The sequence below is a fragment of the Aspergillus terreus genome, genomic scaffold, assembly GCF_000149615.1.
Source record: "Aspergillus terreus NIH2624 scaffold_4 genomic scaffold, whole genome shotgun sequence".
NCBI classification, from domain to species: Eukaryota; Fungi; Ascomycota; class Eurotiomycetes; order Eurotiales; family Aspergillaceae; genus Aspergillus; species Aspergillus terreus.
The window spans coordinates 471,829-490,358 of NT_165927.1; the positions used below are offsets into that span (position 1 = coordinate 471,829).

Consider the following 18,530-nt stretch of genomic DNA (forward strand, 5'->3'; position numbering starts at 1 on the left):
GGGGGGTCTGCGGTAAGGCTGAGCAAATCAGATCTCACGGTGGTTCGTCCCAGCCTCGGCAATCTCCGAGTAAGAATCTGTACGTAGAAGAATGGAAGAATAGAAATCAATAGTAATGAAGGAGAGTAGAAACAGAAGTATAGAGACAGAAGAATGGGTGGACCAGATAACTATTAGTACATGTCAAGAGCGAGCAACCTGGAAAGGAAGCAGGATAATCCGCTCCGAGCGAGTCTGACCTCCGAGCGTACTCCGCAGTACCTGCCTAACCTTACTCCGTACAGCCAGTACTCGTGCCTCTTTACCTGTACCTCCTACGACCTTACCTACCTACGCTCATCAGGCAGCCTTGTTTGTCTTCTTTCGCCCCTCCCAGGACCCTCCCTCTTAGGCTGCAGTTCCACTCGCAACCACCTGCTTCCCCCGCCACCCGGAATGTCCTATTATCCCCCCTATTCCGGTCCGCCCGGTTACCCCCCGCAGCCGTATAATAATAATCCCTATCCGCAGCCCTATCAGTAAGCAATCTTCTCTTTCCATCTTGACCTTCTTCACCTTCTTCCTTCTTTCTCCCTCTTCATCACTGACTTCACCCACTCCAGACCTCAAATGCAGCATCACCATCATTCTTCCTACGGCGGCGGCGGCGGCGGTTATCCCGGCCAGGCCTACCGTCAGCAACAGCCCTACTACGGTCAACCCTCTCCTCAGCCGTATGCGCAACCGCCTCCCCCGAATTATCAGGTATGTCACGTGGAGACTTTCGACAGAGTGCGAAAATGCGACGGTGCTGACATCTCTATCAGCAGCGCCCCTCCGGTTACGGTCCGCCGCCGAGTGGTGGTCACATGTACCAGCAGGGTATGTCGCCTCACCCCGTTTGGAATCACGTCCTCCGATGTCGCTAATATCGTCTCCTGTTGTCCAGGCCCTCCCGCTCCCTACCAGCAGCACAACTCTTACCAGGGTGGCCACGGCCGTCCCGCGCCGCCCCCAACCGACCCCGTCGCGTTCGGCCATGGCGCGCCCCAAGGCTACAACTTCCAATACTCGCGGTGCACGGGGAAGAGAAAGGCCCTCCTGATCGGCATCAACTACTTCGGTCAGAAAGGCCAGTTGCGCGGATGCATCAACGACGTCAAGAACATGTCCACCTACCTGAACCAGAACTTCGGCTATGCCCGCGAAGACATGGTCCTTCTCACCGATGACCAACAGAACCCCATGAGCCAGCCCACCAAGGCCAACATCCTGCGCGCCATGCACTGGCTGGTCAAGGACGCCCAGCCCAACGACTCCCTCTTTTTCCATTACTCCGGTGAGTGCTCCCCGTCGAGACTTTACGCCGCCATAGCATCTAACTTTTCTCTCTCTTTCGGCAGGCCACGGCGGTCAGACGCCCGATCTCGACGGCGACGAGGACGACGGTTACGACGAGGTCATCTACCCGGTCGACTTCCGTGTCGCCGGCCACATTGTCGATGACGAGATGCATCGCATCATGGTCAACCCGCTGAAACCCGGCACGCGACTGACGGCCATCTTCGACTCGTGTCACTCCGGATCCGCCCTGGACCTGCCGTACATCTACTCGACGCAGGGCATCCTCAAGGAGCCCAACCTGGCCAAGGAGGCTGGACAGGGTCTGCTGGGGGTGGTGTCGGCGTACGCCCGCGGCGACATGGGCAGCATGGTGTCGACGGCGGTGGGCTTCCTCAAGAAGGCGGCCAAGGGCGACGAGGCGTACGAGCGCACCAAGCAGACCAAGACCAGCCCCGCCGATGTGATCATGTGGTCCGGCAGCAAGGACAGCCAGACCAGCTCCGACGCGCAGATTCAGGGCCAGGCCACGGGCGCCATGTCGTGGGCGTTCATCTCGGCGCTCCGGAAGAACCCGCAGCAAAGCTACGTGCAGCTGCTGAACAGCATCCGCGACGAGCTGGCGACCAAATACTCACAGAAACCACAGCTAAGTTGCAGTCATCCACTGGGTAAGTCCCCGACGAAGGCTTCTGCGCAGGCATCGCGCATCACCGAAGAAGAAAAAGAAGAAGAATTCTAACGGGGAACTAGATGTGAACCTGCTTTATGTCATGTAAATAATTTTCGGGTTCGGGTTTTCGGATGGTTGTTCGGTTGGTTTTGGGATTGTTTGAGCTTTGAGCTGTTATCTTTACTATTCTTTATTTTATGAAAATATTTTCGTTTCTTGTTGGAGGTCGTTGCGTCGTAGGCTGTAGCGTTAAGAGTATACGGAGTATTAAGATGTCTTTCGGTAAGGTCACGTGTATCCACTCATCCATAGAGGCTTCAACACGCGTCTACGCGATGCTATACGCGGCGTGTCAGTCTAGTATCCGCCAGATTTAAGTACGATTCTACCGTTGAATACCGCAGTCGCAAGATCCTACAAGCCTAGCTTGAGACCGTCCTCCCCATCGGCAACGGCATCATTACGGTCTACTATGACCACCGGACTATACGCAAAGCAACACTACGTCCATCCTAACTGACCATGCCCATTCAGCTCAAAATCACCCGCGCAGACCTGCGTCCCCAATCGTCCAAACGTATCGATGCACAGTCCGGCCAAGTCTACACGCAGTTGGCGTCCGCGCCAAAAACCACGCACGCCAATGGTCCGTCCTGGGTGCACGAGTCGCCATTCCTACCAACAGGCTGGGAAGACCGCAGCGCGCGCGGCGCCGCGTCGCTGAAGCACATTGCGATGCGCCAGGTCCTCTCCGACCAGCGGGTTCTCAGCCCGTCGTTGTTCGACACGGTGCCGTGGCGGACGGCGCGGTATCTGTGGGAGTGTCTGGGGCGGAGGTAACCTACCCTACCCTGACATTCACCTCTACCGTCTGACGTGTGAACTGATGGCTGTGTGCAGCGGAAAGCAAACCCTCTACATGTGGAAGCTCTTCGCAACCACCTATCCCGCTGACTTCCCCGCGCACTGCCCGCACCGCACGATGAAGATCGAGGGCCCGCTCCTCCCGATGCCGCAGTACCTGGCCATGGTGCGCAGCGACGCGCAGCGCTGGCGCACGGTGCTCACACTTGCGGCATCATTTGCGCGCGTACCGGACATGGTGGGCGTGGCGGAGATCCGCAACCTGGTCGCGCTGGAGGTGGCGTCGCCGGCGACGACGACAGCGGCGAGCGTGCCGGAGGGGGCGGAAACGCCGATGACGGCGGTGAGCGACCGGATTGTGCGGACGTGGGGGGAGCTGGCGCAGACGGGGGAGGCGTTTGCGCGCGTGCGCGTCGTGCGGTTCACGAACCAGGCGGAGGTGACGGGCGTGGTGTTGCGGTATTTGAAGGCGTTTCCGGCGCTGCGCGTGGTGATTGCGTGTGGGTGTTCGAGGCTGCGTCCGACCCCGGAGGTCATGGATGGGTGGGTTCTGGACAAGATGGAGGAGCCGCAGGCTGCGCTGTATGCGTGTTATATGGGGGTGGTGAAGGAGGAGGTGGCTCAGGCGGGTGGCTCGGCGGAGGCGTGCGAGGGTCCTGTGCTGGACTTTCAGATCGGTCGCAAGCGCAGGAGGAACAACATTGAGATTCTGGTGTTCCGCCGGGTCCAGTCGGACGATGCTGAGCGCGCGAGGAAGAAGCTCAAGGAGTCAACGGAGAAGAGACCGGTCAAGAAGGCCGTGATGAAGAAACGACCCGCGCAGGATCTGGGGATTTTGCTGGGAGGATTTATGTGATTGCGGCAGTCATCGATCGCCTACATCTCGACGAGAGTGCGAGATACTCCAAGAACTCGAGAATCGAGAGAAGAAGAGTATACAGCAGGTATGTATTGTGGATGACGCGGGAATGACCGCTTCCCCGCTAATTGGCCACACCGCCCTTCCCCGCAGCCCGACATGAGACCTCTCTATCTCTATCTCGGTCTTGCCTCTATCATCTCTGTTCCCTCCCTCATCCTCTTCTGTCATATTCCATCTCCTACATATCCATCCGTGTCATACAGCTCATCTCTCGCGACCTCCTCATCATGGCGGATCGCCCTGTTGACCCGGTTGCAGACAATTCCAATGGATCCAACGTTGCATCCCCGCGATCCAGCACCGATTCCCGCTCCCCCTCCATGCGCAGCCAGTCCCTCCGTCTCTCGTCCAACCATCAGCACCGCCAGAGCTTCAGCGAGTCCCTCCGCGCCGCGCCGGGCTCGCCGCGCGCCCGTCGACAGCCGTCCCTCACCCAGTCGGCGATCCAGAGTCTGATCGATAACCCGCCAGCCCCCAATCATGTGGACCCGGCCTTCGTCGGGCGTGACTGGCGAGAGATCTCCATCGGGGAGCTGGTCAGCCCGGATGACCTGAAATTCGTAGAAATCGATACGGGCATTGAGGAAGCGACCAATGTGAGAGGCATCTTGCGGGGAATCTGAAGGGTAGCCGGGGCTAATCTAAGTGACTATAGGTCCTGATTGAGTCGGGCGCACCGGTTTTACTGATTCGGGAAACTCCCCAACACACGTCGGCGGTCGGGACCTTTGACTATAACGACCTCAATGCCTATCTGCTCCTCGCGGCGGGCTTGACCCAGCCAGATGAGGAGACCCTCGCATCGTACGAAGAGCTCGCACGGAAAGCCCGCGAGGGTATCACGATTCCGCTGAAAGACGTAAAGGATTTGGGAAGAAAAGAGCCGATGACGACGCTCCCAGCGACGGCCAGCGTGATGACGGCCGTCGAGACCTTTGGCGGCGGGGTGCATCGGGTGGTGGTGGTGAATGAGCACAACGGCCGCGAAGTCGTCGGCATCTTCAGTCAACTGCGGCTGGTCAAGTTCCTGTGGGAGAACGGCCGCAGCTTTCCCGTGATCGACCAGCTGTATCCGCAGGCCCTGCGCGATCTGCGCATCGGGTCGCGGGAGGTGATCTCCATCAAGTAGGTGCCGTTGATATGATGGGAGCGAGCGAATGACGTGACTAATGGCCCGCAGCGGCGATAAACCTCTATGCGAGGCGCTACAGATCATGAACAATGAGGGCATCTCCTCAATTGCCGTGGTGGACAACCATTTCAATGTCGTCGGCAATATCTCTACGACCGACGTGAAGGTACGACAGCCGGGTCGGGTGGATTCAGGATCAGTATGCTGACAGATGACAGCTCCTCACCCGATCCTCCTCGCTTCCTCTGCTCCGCAACACCTGCACCCACTTCATCTCGGTGATCCTGTCGACGCGCGGGTTAGTCGACGGCAAGGACTCGTTCCCGGTGTTCCATGTGCACCCGGGCTCGACCCTGGCGCATACGGTGGCCAAGGTGGTGGCCACCAAATCGCACCGGTCGGTACCCACAAATCGGAAAGAGAAGCAACAGTAGCTAACGATTGCTAGACTCTGGGTAACGGATCCCCTCTCGCCCTCATCGTCCGGCCCGCCGACCCCCTCGCATTCCAGTGTGCATATCCCACTCGTTCCGAATGGCACCTCGAGCAGCAGCTCGCAATCGCAGTCGCAGCCGCCCCTGCAGCCCCCTCCGTCGCCGTCGCCGCCATCTGCCAACTACTCCTCGTCGCATCTCCCGCAGCCTTACCTCCCGGTGCCGGGCCCGTCCAGCGCAGTAACCCCGTCGATCCCGGCCTCGGCTCTCCCAGGCGCGCGTCTGTCCGGACGACTCGTCGGAGTGGTGAGTCTGACCGACATCCTGAACCTGCACGCGCGGGCGAGCGGACTCAGCCCCGCCGACCCCGCCGAGAATCGCAGCCGGCGCCGACGAAGCAGCAGTTCGAGCGTGAGCGTGCGACGCAGCGGGGAGATCGGCCGGGAATTGTTCGGCAGATAGACTTTTTCTCCTACTTCTTTAGGTACTGCTTATTGCATTCTACGGAGTCATAGTCCAGTCCAATGCAGGGATAATATGATATGAAATGATATGAAATGATCAAACATTTAGTCAGGGCTGAGTAACGAAGGACCTTGACGGCCCCGACCGCCTGATTCCCCCTAGCATTAAGTTTGCTTGCGTCGACCGCAACCGGGTCTGGTGGACCCGGCGATACGAGCGCCATGGACGGCGACGCCGCCGAACCGTCCGTCACGCAAACCTGGTGTGCAGGGTGTCCACCGGGTCTCGGTGGCGACCGGGATTTGCCTCTGTGAGATACGGAGTACTGCATTCCTTATTAGCCATGAGGGAAACGAGGGAGGTACTATATCGCTCATACATGTAGATCAGCCATGCATAGCCCATACCACAGATCGACAGGCAGTCTATACTATACTATACAATAGCGTAAGGGCAAGTACTCCGTAGGTTGTGGTACGATAGCTACCCCGGAACCCACGCCCAGCGCCATGGCCCGGCCAGACCGTCTGTGGGCGTGAGGGGCATCCGCAAGCAGCGCAAGTGACCTGGAGCTCCGAGACTAACAAAAGTAAGAGACGAAAAGGAGGGAATGAACAGAGGCGGGTAACTCGGCGAACAGGGAACAGGCACGGGACAGCTTTGCGTCCAGAGTCGAATCGAACCACCGATTGGGGTCGGGGAGGGGCCTGGATTGGAGGAGGAGAGGGGGGGGGATCGATGGAGTATACGAGAGTTGTAGTAAGTAGTAGTACTTACTCGGTAGTTACTGTACTAGTCAGGCAGGTGGGAGAAGAGGAGGGGATCCACACAAGCTTGACCTGGTCTGTGCGCGGATCGCCGGTGGAGAAGGGGTTACATTCAGCTTGTATCTAAGTTCCTGCGGTGGTACAAGATACATCACCCATTCCACCAAGAAAGAAGATAGACGACAGCATGTAGAATGTATGTAGAGTCTATAAGCTATCACCTAGACATACAATCTAGACACACAACATGCTCAAGATATGTAATACCCATAGATACATAGATCAATCAATTACATACGTGCTCCGCTTATCGCCGTTTGCGGCCTGGCGGTCTCCCCACCGCAAAATCATACAATCATATCGTACACCGGAACGCCAACGATCCCTGGGTATTCACTGCCCGTACACCGATCGCCCCTCCATCCACGCATATGTAGACCGTAAGCATACAAACTATGCACTGACCGGAAAATCATCAAACGCCACCAGCTCGTCAATCTTGAAATCATCCGCCAGTCCGCTGTTACTGTTCAAGCTCAGCGCGTACTGGTTGAAGTTGTCAAAGTCCTCATCCGACAGCCCATGCGAAAACCCCAGGCCCTCGGCGTCCTTGTCCAGCCCCTCCCAGTTGAGAAAGTCCGCCTGCTTCGCCCCCGATGTCGGCGAGTGCGGCGTGCTGGGCGTGGGGCACAGCTCCGGCGTGGGCAGCGGCTCCGTAGGCAGCATGTCCACATGGGGTGTCCGGCCCAGCGTCTGCGGCTGGCCGGGTTCGGAGCGGTTGCGCGAGTGCTGCGACGCCGTGCGCGCCCCACTGGCCGATGGCACGGCCTGCACCGGGATCACGGGCGCCGACCCCATGCGGTCCCTGAACTGCCGCGGCGGCGCCGACATGGTGAGGTCGCCCATGGGCATGGGGAAGCCCGCCCACGACCCCCGCGCCGCCTGGGGTCCGATCGTCTGCGACGCCCACGTCGACGCCGGCGCTTGGCCCGGCGCCAGGTAGGATGGCAGCGGACCCGACGACGCGGGAACCACGTTGGGATACGATGGCGACTGGGAGCTCGCATCGAAAGTGGGGGACATCACATACGACGGCCCCATCCCCATGGGACTGGCCATCGGGCTCCCATGCATACCATCCGTCACCGAGGCTCGCAGCCCGGACAAGTCCAGGCTCATCTTGCGGATCCCATCCATCGACGCCCGCGGCGTCATACTCGAGGCCCGCCGTTGCTGCAGCCCGCCAGGACGAAAGGGCAGCGACGTGAGGAGGCTGTGGGGGAAATCATCCTTCATCGACATGGTCTGCATCTGGATCATGCGGTTGAGCTTTTCCTTGTATCGGTCGTCGACTTCTTCGTACATGGCCTCTTTTTCGACAATCTCCCGGCTGATCAGGAGCGCCTTGCCCGTGCGCTGCTTGTGCAGCAGGGAGGCTCGGTTGGCGGATTCTAGACGGGCATCCAAGCTGCGGTCCTTGCGTCTCGAGGCCGCAATAAAGGCACTGCCACGTAGATTAGCAACTAATTCCCTTCATATCCATCAGGTGAACACACCGTTCCTGGTTCTCCTCCCGGGTTCGGGGGTTGGGGGAGACATCCAGATCGACCGACGTGGAAGCCATCGGGGGGTGGATAGATAAGGTGGTAGGTAGGTAGATACAATAAAGATGGGAATAATGAGAATCAGAATCAATTCAATCAACACACAGGGTCAACGAGGTACATTCCAACCGGGCCAAGATGGGAAAAAGTTCTGGAACGGAGATCAGACGACAAGAGGGTGGAAGGGAAGGCGAATATGTAGGAATTCAGGCCGTGAGGAAGGCCGGATGGGAGGGGCATCCCCTCGGCCTATCATATTCGCCCAGGGTTGAACTTTGCAGTAGGAGCAAGCTGTCAGGCAAGGCACTGCAGTGGTCTAGACGAGCGATCCATGGCGAGGTTGGGGTCCTCAATACAAGGGCCGGTCAAAGTCTCGATGGGGCCGGTTCCATGGAATCCATCCGTCCAAAATCCTCTCTTACTGCGGGACCAAACCCAGCGCCGGGGGCTGCCATGGAAAGTTTTGTAAGCGTTGTAAGGTTCTTCACCTCGATGCAAAACCGCGCAAAGAGCTGAGAGCGAGCCGGAACCATTTTCCAGGCTTCCAGCAGGACCCCATTGATAGCAGATCCCTCCCCGGAGACGGAACATGATGATGCATGGCGCGGATGCACAACGGGTAGGGCTGGAAAGACAGCAAGACACCAAAATCCAGACTAGACCAAACGATCCCACATCCACTACGGCGCAGATTTGCAGAGCGATCTGGGGAAATCCTGCAGGTGTCCGCGAGGTCCAGATTGATAGGATCGGATCGGAGGGGGAAGAGAGTGGGGGTGTGAAGCTGCACCAGCTGACAGGGCCGCCCCTCTATCCTCGTCTTCTCCTTGACCCGATTAGGGTATCCTTCGTGGGCTAACATGACTAGCCGATAATCGTCGAGAGCGCCGGTTCGCTCTGGACGAGCGAACAAACGCCGACAGGCGAGATAGCCATTGGGACGTGGGATGGAGGACTCCACCGCAAGCTACCTAAAAGGGAAGGTCGTGATGTGCAGCGCACGAGCCAGGCGAACCGGGGATTGACGACCGCTAGTGGGATTGAAGTTAGGGTCGAGTGGAGATGGAGGAGCGAGAGGTTTTGGTTCGAGAGGGAGAGGAGAGGAGAGGAGAGGAGAAGAGAAGAGAGAGAGGAGAGGTTACCTAGCTGGTGCCGCAAGAGGCAAGGTTCTGCTGCCTGAGGCTCCCACGGACCACTGAATTAGGTTTAGTTCGGGGCTATCGCAGAGGCTGTGTCTGATTGGTGGCTGGGGACCCGGTGGGGGGGAGCCGCTATCCCTGGTCCGGCCAGCTTACCTCAGCCGATCCTCAGTGCGATCGTTACATGGCGTCAGCCGCTTCATACCTCTCGATAGTACTTACTGACTACTGAGACTTATCACGGCCCTACTACTCCTTCCCGTCGGTCACAGCCGATCCAGTCGTACGGGATAGTTGCTCCTACTGCTGGTCTGCCCCACGCTCGTCGTCCTCAATTTCAAGAGGCACCTACCCCTCGGACTCGACCTTCCTCCGGTCGCTGACCCTTGGGTCTTCACCCTCGTTTAATCTACATCCATTCATCTACGGACCAGATGGCGTACGACGCGCATACAGACCAAGATCCTCTGTAGATCATGCGTACGGAATCCCTGCTCCGACCGACCCCAGATCAGCTATCCACCGTCCGTATACCCGGTCTGTGGCGATATCACCACGCTCCACCTCAAACAGGCAATTGCGTGCTGAGTGGACAGATCACCTCTCAGCCTCGGCCTGGGCGTGTGCCCCAGATCTGCCCGGATCAACCGTTGTCGAGTTTTTGCATCTTGATTCATGCGAGCGACTGCACGGGACCGAGTAATCCCCTTTGAGTGGACCGCGCGGATGACGCCACTCCGTTCGCCTTCCAGCCACACTGGAGACCTTTTTGTTGCCCATTGCCTACGTCCGCCGTACATACTTCCCAACGTGGTCTCCTCCGTGTCTCCTCCGTGTACCTGGCCCCATTCTTCAGTTCCTTTCGTGCGAAGGCAGAAGGCAAAATGCAATATGCAAAAAGGAAGGTCCTAAGTACACCGGCATGGCCGATGTTCCTGATAAGGATTGACTTCAGAGAACCTCGGTTATACATCCCCTACGCCGCAAAATCAGGGCCTCCCCCCTGTTGTAGCCTGATAAGCAAGAAATCAACTGAGATTCAGGTATACACTATGCCAGGCTGAACAACGCAGCGACAAGATCGCAACAAGCCACAGCCGCTTCCCCCATCCCCCCTCCTATGCAATCCCCAACGACGGTACCATCCCCTGCTCTTCTTTCCGCTCCTGGCCCACCCGGTACGACACCCGGAACCGCATCTTGATGGAGTTCCCTTTACCCGCATCCACCCCGTCAATGAGCATCTCCTGTTGCACCCCGTTCGCCTGCTGCGGGGCGATATCGCGGCCAGACTGCGGCCGAAGCTGTAATGTGTAGGCCTACCAACCGGATTAGCTTCTGGCCGCTCGGTGGTCATAGATACAACGCGTAAATCAAAACACCGCAGTAGTCTAGCTTACCTTTTCCACAGCCACTTGGAAATGCAGCTCGTTGAGCACCTGGTTGGTGCCGTTCGAAAAGAGCGCCGCAACATGGATCTGTCGTGCCTGTTGGGGGTGACGCCGCGCCACGAACTCGATCCGCAGCAGCGAGTCCAGCACCTGCACCCGGTTGGTCGTCGGCAGTGTGCTGCTCTCCGGCAGAGACGAGGCAAAGTTCCACTCATCGTCGTCGCCTTTGGCTGCGGGACCTCCCGAGGGCTGCGTGCCCATCAAATCCAACAAGGATGAAGACCCCGTGGTGGCCGGCTGCGGTGGCGTCGGCGTGGCAGCCCCCGATGGGAACGGGCTGCCATGTCGCGGACTTGCCGACACCAATGAGGCGAACGGATCGGCGGGCGGAGGGGTGGCCGTTGCCAATGGGGCGTTCGGTGCCCGGGATGTCCCTGGCACTGGCGATGGTGATTGGGAGGCCGGCCGCGACGAGTTCAGGGAAGACAGGATATCGTAGTTCGGCTTAAATGCCGCAGAGGCCGGCGGCTGCGATGCTGGTTGCGCCGCCTGTGGTTGGAAGGGAGGTGGAGAAGAGATGATTGGATTTGCTTCCAGAGTCAGTCACTCTATGCCGGGGAATCTCAAAAAGGGACCAATCCTTACAAGGGCCAAGAGAAATGCCTCCTGCGGGTGTAGGTTCGTCGATCGAAAGCCCGAGCAAATCATTCTCCAGGGAGCTTCCGCCTGACGCCTGGGCCTGAGCCGCGCTGCCGTTGGAACTAGGCTCCGGATCAAAGTCAATCAGGGAAAGTTCGTTGTTTGCATTCTTCGACACGCCGGTTGTCGTGCCGAGCGTGCCCTTTGGGATCCTGGCAGCAGCATCGTAATCGCCCTTCTTCACAAGCTTGTACCGTTCAATCGTGCGGTGGATGCTGTCGTTGATCTCCAGGAGCTTGTGGACCGCCTCGGGGTCGTCCGATTCCTCCTCACACATCTTCTGGATTTTGGGATGGGCGCTCCGAAGCGCATTGGCAAGTTCCTGGACGAGGTCAGTCATACATTACCTGGAGCATTATCTCGAGGTCGAGCCCGCCGCTCGGGGTACTCACCTCAAACACATCCCCCTCTGCAACCCGCTCGCCGGGCTGATGGCTCTGCAACATCTCTTCCAAGATCTTGGCCTTTTGCTGCACCTTGGCCACCTCCTCCGCAGCCTTCGCCCGGTAATCGGTCTTGTGTCGATTATCATAGCCCGCCATGACCTTCATCAACCGATTGGCTTCCTGTAGGTCCGCGGGGGTGCCTCGACGGATCAGCTCCTGCAATTTCGCCGATTGCGCTTCTCGCTCTTCCTCCTCCATCTCCTCGGCGGACCGGAGATTCTAGACAGACCGAGTCAGCATGAAAGTGTTCCATCCAAGGCCTCACAGATGGGTGGGTGTTGGGTCGGACATACGTCACTAGGATTCAACACGGCCGCATCTTCATGGCGGATCTCGGGGAAGACATAGCCCTTGTAGAGTAGCAGCCGGTGCATATCCCTAATATGGCCCAGGTCCTCCTTGTACCTCGACGTTTGACAGATGGTCTGTCTCCATTCCTCGATCGACTCCAGGATGCGATGCTGCACGCGCGAGGGGCGCAACGGCGGGCGTTCGGGGAACCGGCGCACCAACTCATTGAGGAACTCCTTGGTACTGATCTGGAGGTGGAAGGGGTATCCACAGTTCTTCACACAGATATCCAGAAGCTAGACGCAAAAGGAGCACAACATCAGCCAACCCCGCACTCTCCGACGATCGGGGGGAAAGATGCGACCACCTACCGCCAACGCCAGTAACGCGACATTCTGATTGCGAGAGTTGATCAGGCGGACGATTTCGAGCGCAGCTTCTCGGGGTCTGTAGTTTGTAAGAACCAAGCCCCTTTGGACGGGGCCGACGGCGACTCACGCATTGCCTTTTTTGGAATTGATCAGGTCCGCAACTTCGAGGTTCAGGGCGAGATTGGGCTCGTAGTGGGTGATGTCACAGGCATTTCCTATCCACCAAAGACGACTGTGTCAGTTTCGCCTTACTAGACCGAAGCCACGGGTGTAAGAAAACATACGAACAGCTCGTTGGAGGGGAGTGAGCCCCAGGTCAGCGTAGGCACCACCAAAGCGGTCCCTAGCTGCCATCCGTGCAGATGCGGCCTCCAGGGTGACGAAGCGAGAAGGGGAAAGGGGGGCGATAAAGATGGGAAGATGAGAGAGGACCCAACAATGGGCTAGATGAGAAGAGAGGCGCTATCCAGCGAGCACAAAGCAGTGGTGAGGAAAGGAGAGAGGAGAAGTTGATGGGATGTGGTGTTGATGGGGGGAAGTTCAGGCCAGTTGCGGCGTTGCTTTAGTTGGCCCGCCTCTTCCACGTGTGGCGGGCGCTTCTCTGCCATCTCTACCTAGTACACTATCTTGACCTACCCTACATACCCTACTCTACAGCACTCTATCGATATCAAACAGTCAGTCCACTTCCATTCCTCCATCTCCGCCATGGTCCGCCACAAAAAAGACAACTTCTCCCGCGGCGGCAAGAAATTCTCCGCCGGTCCCCGCCCTCGTCCAGGACCCCGCGGTGACGGCGATTCTTCTCGGCCTCCCTTCAAAGCTGCCTGCTGGGATCTGGGACATTGCGATCCGAAGAGATGCTCGGGGAAGAAGCTGATGCATCATGGCTTGATGCGTGAACTGGCGATTGGCCAGCGGTTTCCTGGAGTCGTCATCTCGTAAGTCTTTTCCTGTGCTTTTTCTACGGACTGAGATTTTGCGCTATCTTTGCGAATACCCACTAATATTCTCCTTTACAGGCCCAACGCGAAGAGGGTCGTCTCCCCCGCCGACCGCGAATTACTGGAACAGTTTGGCGCTGCTGTGGTGGAATGCTCCTGGGTCAGGGTGAAAGAAGTCCCGTGGTCCCGGATTGGAGGACGATGTGAACGACTCTGTACGTGGACAGGTTTGAGGGGCGGAACGCGATGCTAACAGTGGTAGTGCCTTATCTGATCGCAGCCAACACAGTCAACTACGGCAAACCCTGGCGACTCAACTGTGTCGAAGCCCTCGCCGCCTGTTTCTGCATCTGTGGACACGAGGATTGGGCGCGGGAAGTGCTGAAGCACTTCTCCTACGGTGAAGCCTTTTTGGAGATCAACGCAAAGCTGTTCAAACGGTATGCGGCCTGCGAAACCGAAGAAGATATCAAGCGCACGGAGGAAGAGTGGCTGGCGAAGATCGAACGAGAATACGAAGAGAGCCGCGCGGAGACCGGAGCCGACGATATGTGGACGATAGGAAATACCAACCGACGACTAGATGTGGATTCCGACGATGATGAGGATGAAGAAAAGAAGGAGGGCAGTGGCGATGAGGACGAGGAGGCAGAGGAAGAGGAAGAGGAAGAGGAAGAAAAGGACCCGTTTGCCATCTCGGACGACTCGGAGGACGAGGAACAAATGGCCGAAATCCGTCGCAAGATCCTCAACTCCAAATCTTTCCAGAATCCCTCCGTCCCGGACAAGCCGCAGCCAGAGACGATCCCACGACCTGAGGCGGCGCCGATCGAGGACTCGGATGCCGAGTCCGGATCCGCTGGCGGAAGTGACGATGAAGCATTTGACAATATTATCAACGCGACGCCAGTGACGGACCGAACGGGAATTATTGCTGCCTCGCGGAAGAAGGACAAGGAGGTATATAGCGCCTCGTTTTCGCGGACGGTGGTCAGCGCGCCGAAGCGGTGGTAGATGTACCCTTCAACCACTAAAAGTTCTAACGAATGTGACTGTGATATGACCCATCTGAACACTTCCATCCCTGTTCCTGCAGATGCGCAGCATGATGGCTGGTCAGATGAGGCTGTGATAGGCGCCAGTCACAAGCATCTTCAGGCTGACCACCCGCCAAGCAGACAAGCCCTAAACCACGCGGGGAAAAGGATCACCAGCAGAAACAGAATCAACGGCGTCCTCCAGCCTTATTGCCCCCACCGTTCGCCTGACTCTTCGCGTTTACTGGAAGAATGACTCAGGGCGCGTCACCAGCCCGACACCATCAACCGATCTCTGCCTTGTGGCTATGGGGAATACGACGCATCAGGCGCGCGGAGAGTCTTGGAGGCTTCCGCGGTGCTATAAGTATAGGATAGGCGCGAGCCTCTGTTAGCTTCCTATCGAATCTTCCACGTACTCTGCATGTTCATATCTTCATGTTCCTTTGACACATTTCTCCATCCGAGTCATCCGTAGGATGCTATAGAGCACCACCCCATCCTTACTATCTCATCAGTATCAACATCTACTATATCCACCCAAGATGTCCGACATGGATCGACCTCCGCGCATTAAACCAAGCCGAACGACTTCCAGCGCCCGCGCCAAGGCAAGTCCAGCTATCCAGCAGCTCCTCCGTCTCAGCGGTCGTCCCTGGCGGCGCGATTCGATCGTGCAGCAGTTCACCTCCTTCCTCTCGCGACCGCGCCCGCTGCGCGCCGTCGACGATCAGCAGCACACGGTCTGGCTCTTCGACAACACCGCCTACCAGCGGTCCACAAGGCGCTCGCCCGGCGGATCCCCGGCATGGTACGCCGAAGTTGTCGCGTGCGTGTTCGAGAAGGACAGCCGCAAGGACATGAGCAAGCTGGTGGCGACAATCGCAGACCTCATCGGGCTGGACGGCGAGATCGGCACGGAGCGCAACACGCGGCATCGCATCGCAGAGCGGCTGCGGCCGTTCCTGTGGCAGACGGTGCCGGCGCAACTGATGATGCTGGAGATGCCGCTACCCAACCACACGACGCTGATCCACCAGCTGGGGCCGACGGACCACAACGGCATCAGCAGCCAGGTCATCAACACGGGCACGCGGTCGCTGACGGACGGCGCCGTCGTGCGCGGCTACCTGCGCGGTTGGCCCGACGAGGTCGCCATGAACACCGTCTTCGCCGGCCCCGACGGCTGGCTTGTCATCTCCGATATCGACGACACCATCAAGTACACCAAGACGTCCGAGTCGACCGGCATCCTGCGCACCACCTTTGTCGACGACCCGCGCCCCATCGCCGGCATGCCCGCGCTGTACACACATATCCAGCGCGAGCTGCGTCCCGTCTGGTTCTACCTCTCCGCCTCGCCGTACAACCTGTACCCGTTCCTGCGCCGCTTCATCCACGACCACTACACGCCCGGCACGTTGATCCTGCGCGACTCGTCCTGGATGGACATCAGCGAGCTCGTCCGCTCGTTCACCGTCCACACCATGGAGTACAAGGTCAGTCGCATCAGGAAGATCCGCCACTGGTTCCCGCACCGCCGCGTGCTGTGCATCGGCGACTCAACGCAGAAGGACCCGGAGACCTACGCCGAGATCTACAAGCGATACCCGGGCTGGATCCAGGCCATCTGGATCCGAAAGGTCACCGACGTGCCGCATCTGGAGGAACAGAACTCCCGCGAGCGCTTCGAGTCCGCATTCAAGGATGTGCCCCATCATATCTGGCGGGTGTTTGAGCGCCCGGACGACATGCACAGCCAAGTGAGTCGCATCACCCTACGATATCAGTACCATTAAATCGTGCGTATGACGATTGCTTTTGTTCCTGTGACAGAGGCCGTCGGATTCGCCCGATTGGGGTGTGGCGGATGGCTCGTGCATGTTACGTCAAGATGAAGTATAGACTTTTCTCGGCGCCGGGGCATCTCCGCTGTATATTTCCCATCCACACCATCGCATTGGAGGCTGTCTCTTCCATCCACACGACTAATGAGCGTCAATTGCCCTGTTTCTTTGAATATACTGAGTATATAACGTGCGAGCGATTGCCGCCCACCACACGTCCAACGGCAACTACCAAACTGCGCTACACCTTCGACCGAACGACTACATCCAGATGAAGCCCGCAAAACCCTACTCCACGACGATGGATGAACAGACCTTCGTGCCGCCGACCATGCGCGCGCTCTACCACCGTCCGGCCTCGACGGCCATCACCGACCTGACAGCGCTGGACGCCCCGCGCGTCGACTCAGGCATGATCTTCGACACGGACTTCCCGACGCCGCGACCGTCCGGAAACCAGTACCTCATCAAGGTGCAGACGGCGGCGTTCTCGCACGACGAGCTGCGGCTGTCGCACATCCTCAACCCGTCCAAATCCATCCCGCAGATCCCGCTGCACAACTTCTGCGGCACCATCATCTCCACCCCGACCGAAGACCACCACAGCGCGACCGGCCCCAAATTCCATGTCGACGACGTCGTCTTCGGCCTCATCAGCTACACCCGCGACGGCGCCGCCGCCGACTACGTCGTCGCCACTCAGGACGAGATCGCCCTCAAGCCCCGCAACATCTCCGCCGCCGAGGCCGCCGCCATCCCGCTGCCCGCCTTAACCGCCTGGCAGGCACTGTTCACCTACGCGGGCCTGACGCCCGGCGGCGACGACGACGCAGACGCGGGCTCGAACCGACGGGCGCCGCTGCGCGTGCTGGTCACGAACGGGCGCGACAGCGAGGTCGGCGCGCAGGTGCTGCGGCTGCTGCGGGCGACGGCGCTGTTTCCGGGCCCGCGGCCGTGGGTGTGCCTGACATGTTCGGGCAGCGCGCACGACGAGCAGCTCCGCGCGGACGGCGAGGTGGACGAGATCGTTGAGGCGTCGCTGCCGCTGGCGCAGGACTTTGATCTGGGGCGCGTCTTCCGCGAGCGCGGCTGGGCGCCCGTCGATCTAGTCGTCGACTGCGCCGACCGGCAGATGTTCGGCCTGGCGCATTCGCCGGACGTCGTGCGCGAGAATGGCACCGTGCTCACGGCCGTGGATGACACGGCCGCGCTGTCGTCGACGCACCGCGAGGGCACGGTTTCCGGCGACGCGTCGCGCGACCAGGGCATCTTCAGTCGATTTGTGGCGGTGCGGCCGGATGGCGAGGCGCTGGCGCGCATTGCGAAGCTCGTCGAGCAGGATGTCGTGCGGGGCCGCGTGCAGACCATCGTGGACTTTGTCGACGGCGCGGATATCTTGTCGTTTGGGGCGGCGGGCGCGGCGGGTGGCCGGCGAGGGGGGATTATCGTGTTTCGGGTGAATGTCTGAGCTTGATGGTTTGGTTCTGATGATGTTGTTATTAGCGTATGTACCTAGTGCCTGTTCGTTTAGCATGGAAGATTACCCAAGCATAGTTATAGATGTGCAATGCAATCATGATGCGCTCAAGAGACTCTCATTCAATTCAAACAACACCTAGCCTAGGCCATGCATACAAACCCGGTATGGTACATACAGACGTCGCAAGAGGTCAAAACGCGGAGGACCAGAACTGGAGGAAGGCCTGTGGGGACACAGTGGATATTTCATTAAAACGGTGATGTGACAGGACACGCCAAAAGAAACATACAGCATGAAAAGGTAGAAAGAAGACAAAGACAGGCCAGAAGAAGAAGAAAAATATGAAAGTCCACCACCTACTTCATTCCTTGCCCGTCCGAGCGTGGGAGACGGTTTGCTTCCTCGGATCGACGTGACAAGATGAACGCCTCAATCCAGTTGGGCCTCATCCGGACCAGGTCATCTTTTTGGTTTTATTTCTGTGGGGCATGTGAAGGTTATGGTGATCGGTGTTGGTCTTGAACATCGAATGACAGGCGCTTTCCGCGCCCTTCTATGGAACACACATGCCGCTTTTGACAGACGTAGAGGGTATGGGCGGAGGTCGATGAAAGATGTAAGCGCACGCAACAAACATTTCAGTGAGATGAGCAAAGCGGAATATCATGGGGTCGCTTTTCAAGGCAGGCAATGTAGGCTGTTCA

The 18,530-nt window shown here is 58.5% G+C and overlaps 8 protein-coding genes across 8 annotated transcripts; 6 read left to right on the forward strand and 2 right to left on the reverse strand.

Moving 5' to 3' along the window:
• Positions 1-435: 435 nt before the first annotated feature.
• On the forward strand, positions 436-2,099 carry ATEG_02951 (caspase family protein; the record flags this gene model as incomplete). Its single annotated transcript, XM_001212129.1, has 6 exons — positions 436-518; positions 603-744; positions 810-861; positions 929-1,318; positions 1,383-1,991; positions 2,074-2,099. The coding sequence occupies 6 exons, from the start codon at positions 436-438 to the stop codon at positions 2,097-2,099; spliced, it is 1,302 nt and encodes a 433-aa protein (XP_001212129.1).
• An 813-nt stretch (positions 2,100-2,912) lies between these two features.
• ATEG_02952 (uncharacterized protein) lies at positions 2,913-3,713 on the forward strand (the record flags this gene model as incomplete). The annotated part of the gene is made up of 1 exon (XM_001212130.1): positions 2,913-3,713. One exon carries the CDS (start codon positions 2,913-2,915, stop codon positions 3,711-3,713), a length of 801 nt encoding a protein of 266 aa, XP_001212130.1.
• A 546-nt stretch (positions 3,714-4,259) lies between these two features.
• On the forward strand, positions 4,260-5,807 carry ATEG_02953 (uncharacterized protein; the record flags this gene model as incomplete). The annotated part of the gene is made up of 5 exons (XM_001212131.1): positions 4,260-4,283; positions 4,435-4,904; positions 4,960-5,077; positions 5,130-5,308; positions 5,360-5,807. The coding sequence occupies 5 exons, from the start codon at positions 4,260-4,262 to the stop codon at positions 5,805-5,807; spliced, it is 1,239 nt and encodes a 412-aa protein (XP_001212131.1).
• Positions 5,808-7,030: 1,223 nt separating this feature from the next.
• Positions 7,031-8,201, reverse strand: ATEG_02954 (uncharacterized protein; the record flags this gene model as incomplete). Its single annotated transcript, XM_001212132.1, has 2 exons — positions 7,031-8,081; positions 8,134-8,201. The coding sequence occupies 2 exons, from the start codon at positions 8,199-8,201 to the stop codon at positions 7,031-7,033; spliced, it is 1,119 nt and encodes a 372-aa protein (XP_001212132.1).
• Positions 8,202-8,773: 572 nt separating this feature from the next.
• Positions 8,774-9,361, forward strand: ATEG_02955 (uncharacterized protein; the record flags this gene model as incomplete). Its single annotated transcript, XM_001212133.1, has 2 exons — positions 8,774-8,800; positions 9,050-9,361. The coding sequence occupies 2 exons, from the start codon at positions 8,774-8,776 to the stop codon at positions 9,359-9,361; spliced, it is 339 nt and encodes a 112-aa protein (XP_001212133.1).
• Positions 9,362-10,438: 1,077 nt separating this feature from the next.
• ATEG_02956 (VHS domain protein) lies at positions 10,439-12,872 on the reverse strand (the record flags this gene model as incomplete). The annotated part of the gene is made up of 8 exons (XM_001212134.1): positions 10,439-10,639; positions 10,721-11,301; positions 11,357-11,732; positions 11,803-12,075; positions 12,150-12,422; positions 12,519-12,594; positions 12,646-12,733; positions 12,803-12,872. The coding sequence occupies 8 exons, from the start codon at positions 12,870-12,872 to the stop codon at positions 10,439-10,441; spliced, it is 1,938 nt and encodes a 645-aa protein (XP_001212134.1).
• A 354-nt stretch (positions 12,873-13,226) lies between these two features.
• On the forward strand, positions 13,227-14,476 carry ATEG_02957 (ribosome biogenesis TSR3 family protein; the record flags this gene model as incomplete). The annotated part of the gene is made up of 3 exons (XM_001212135.1): positions 13,227-13,459; positions 13,541-13,677; positions 13,725-14,476. The coding sequence occupies 3 exons, from the start codon at positions 13,227-13,229 to the stop codon at positions 14,474-14,476; spliced, it is 1,122 nt and encodes a 373-aa protein (XP_001212135.1).
• A 568-nt stretch (positions 14,477-15,044) lies between these two features.
• Positions 15,045-17,814, forward strand: ATEG_02958 (uncharacterized protein; the record flags this gene model as incomplete). Its single annotated transcript, XM_001212136.1, has 4 exons — positions 15,045-15,998; positions 16,071-16,229; positions 16,259-16,301; positions 16,544-17,814. The coding sequence occupies 4 exons, from the start codon at positions 15,045-15,047 to the stop codon at positions 17,812-17,814; spliced, it is 2,427 nt and encodes an 808-aa protein (XP_001212136.1).
• Between the last annotated feature and the right edge of the window lie 716 nt (positions 17,815-18,530).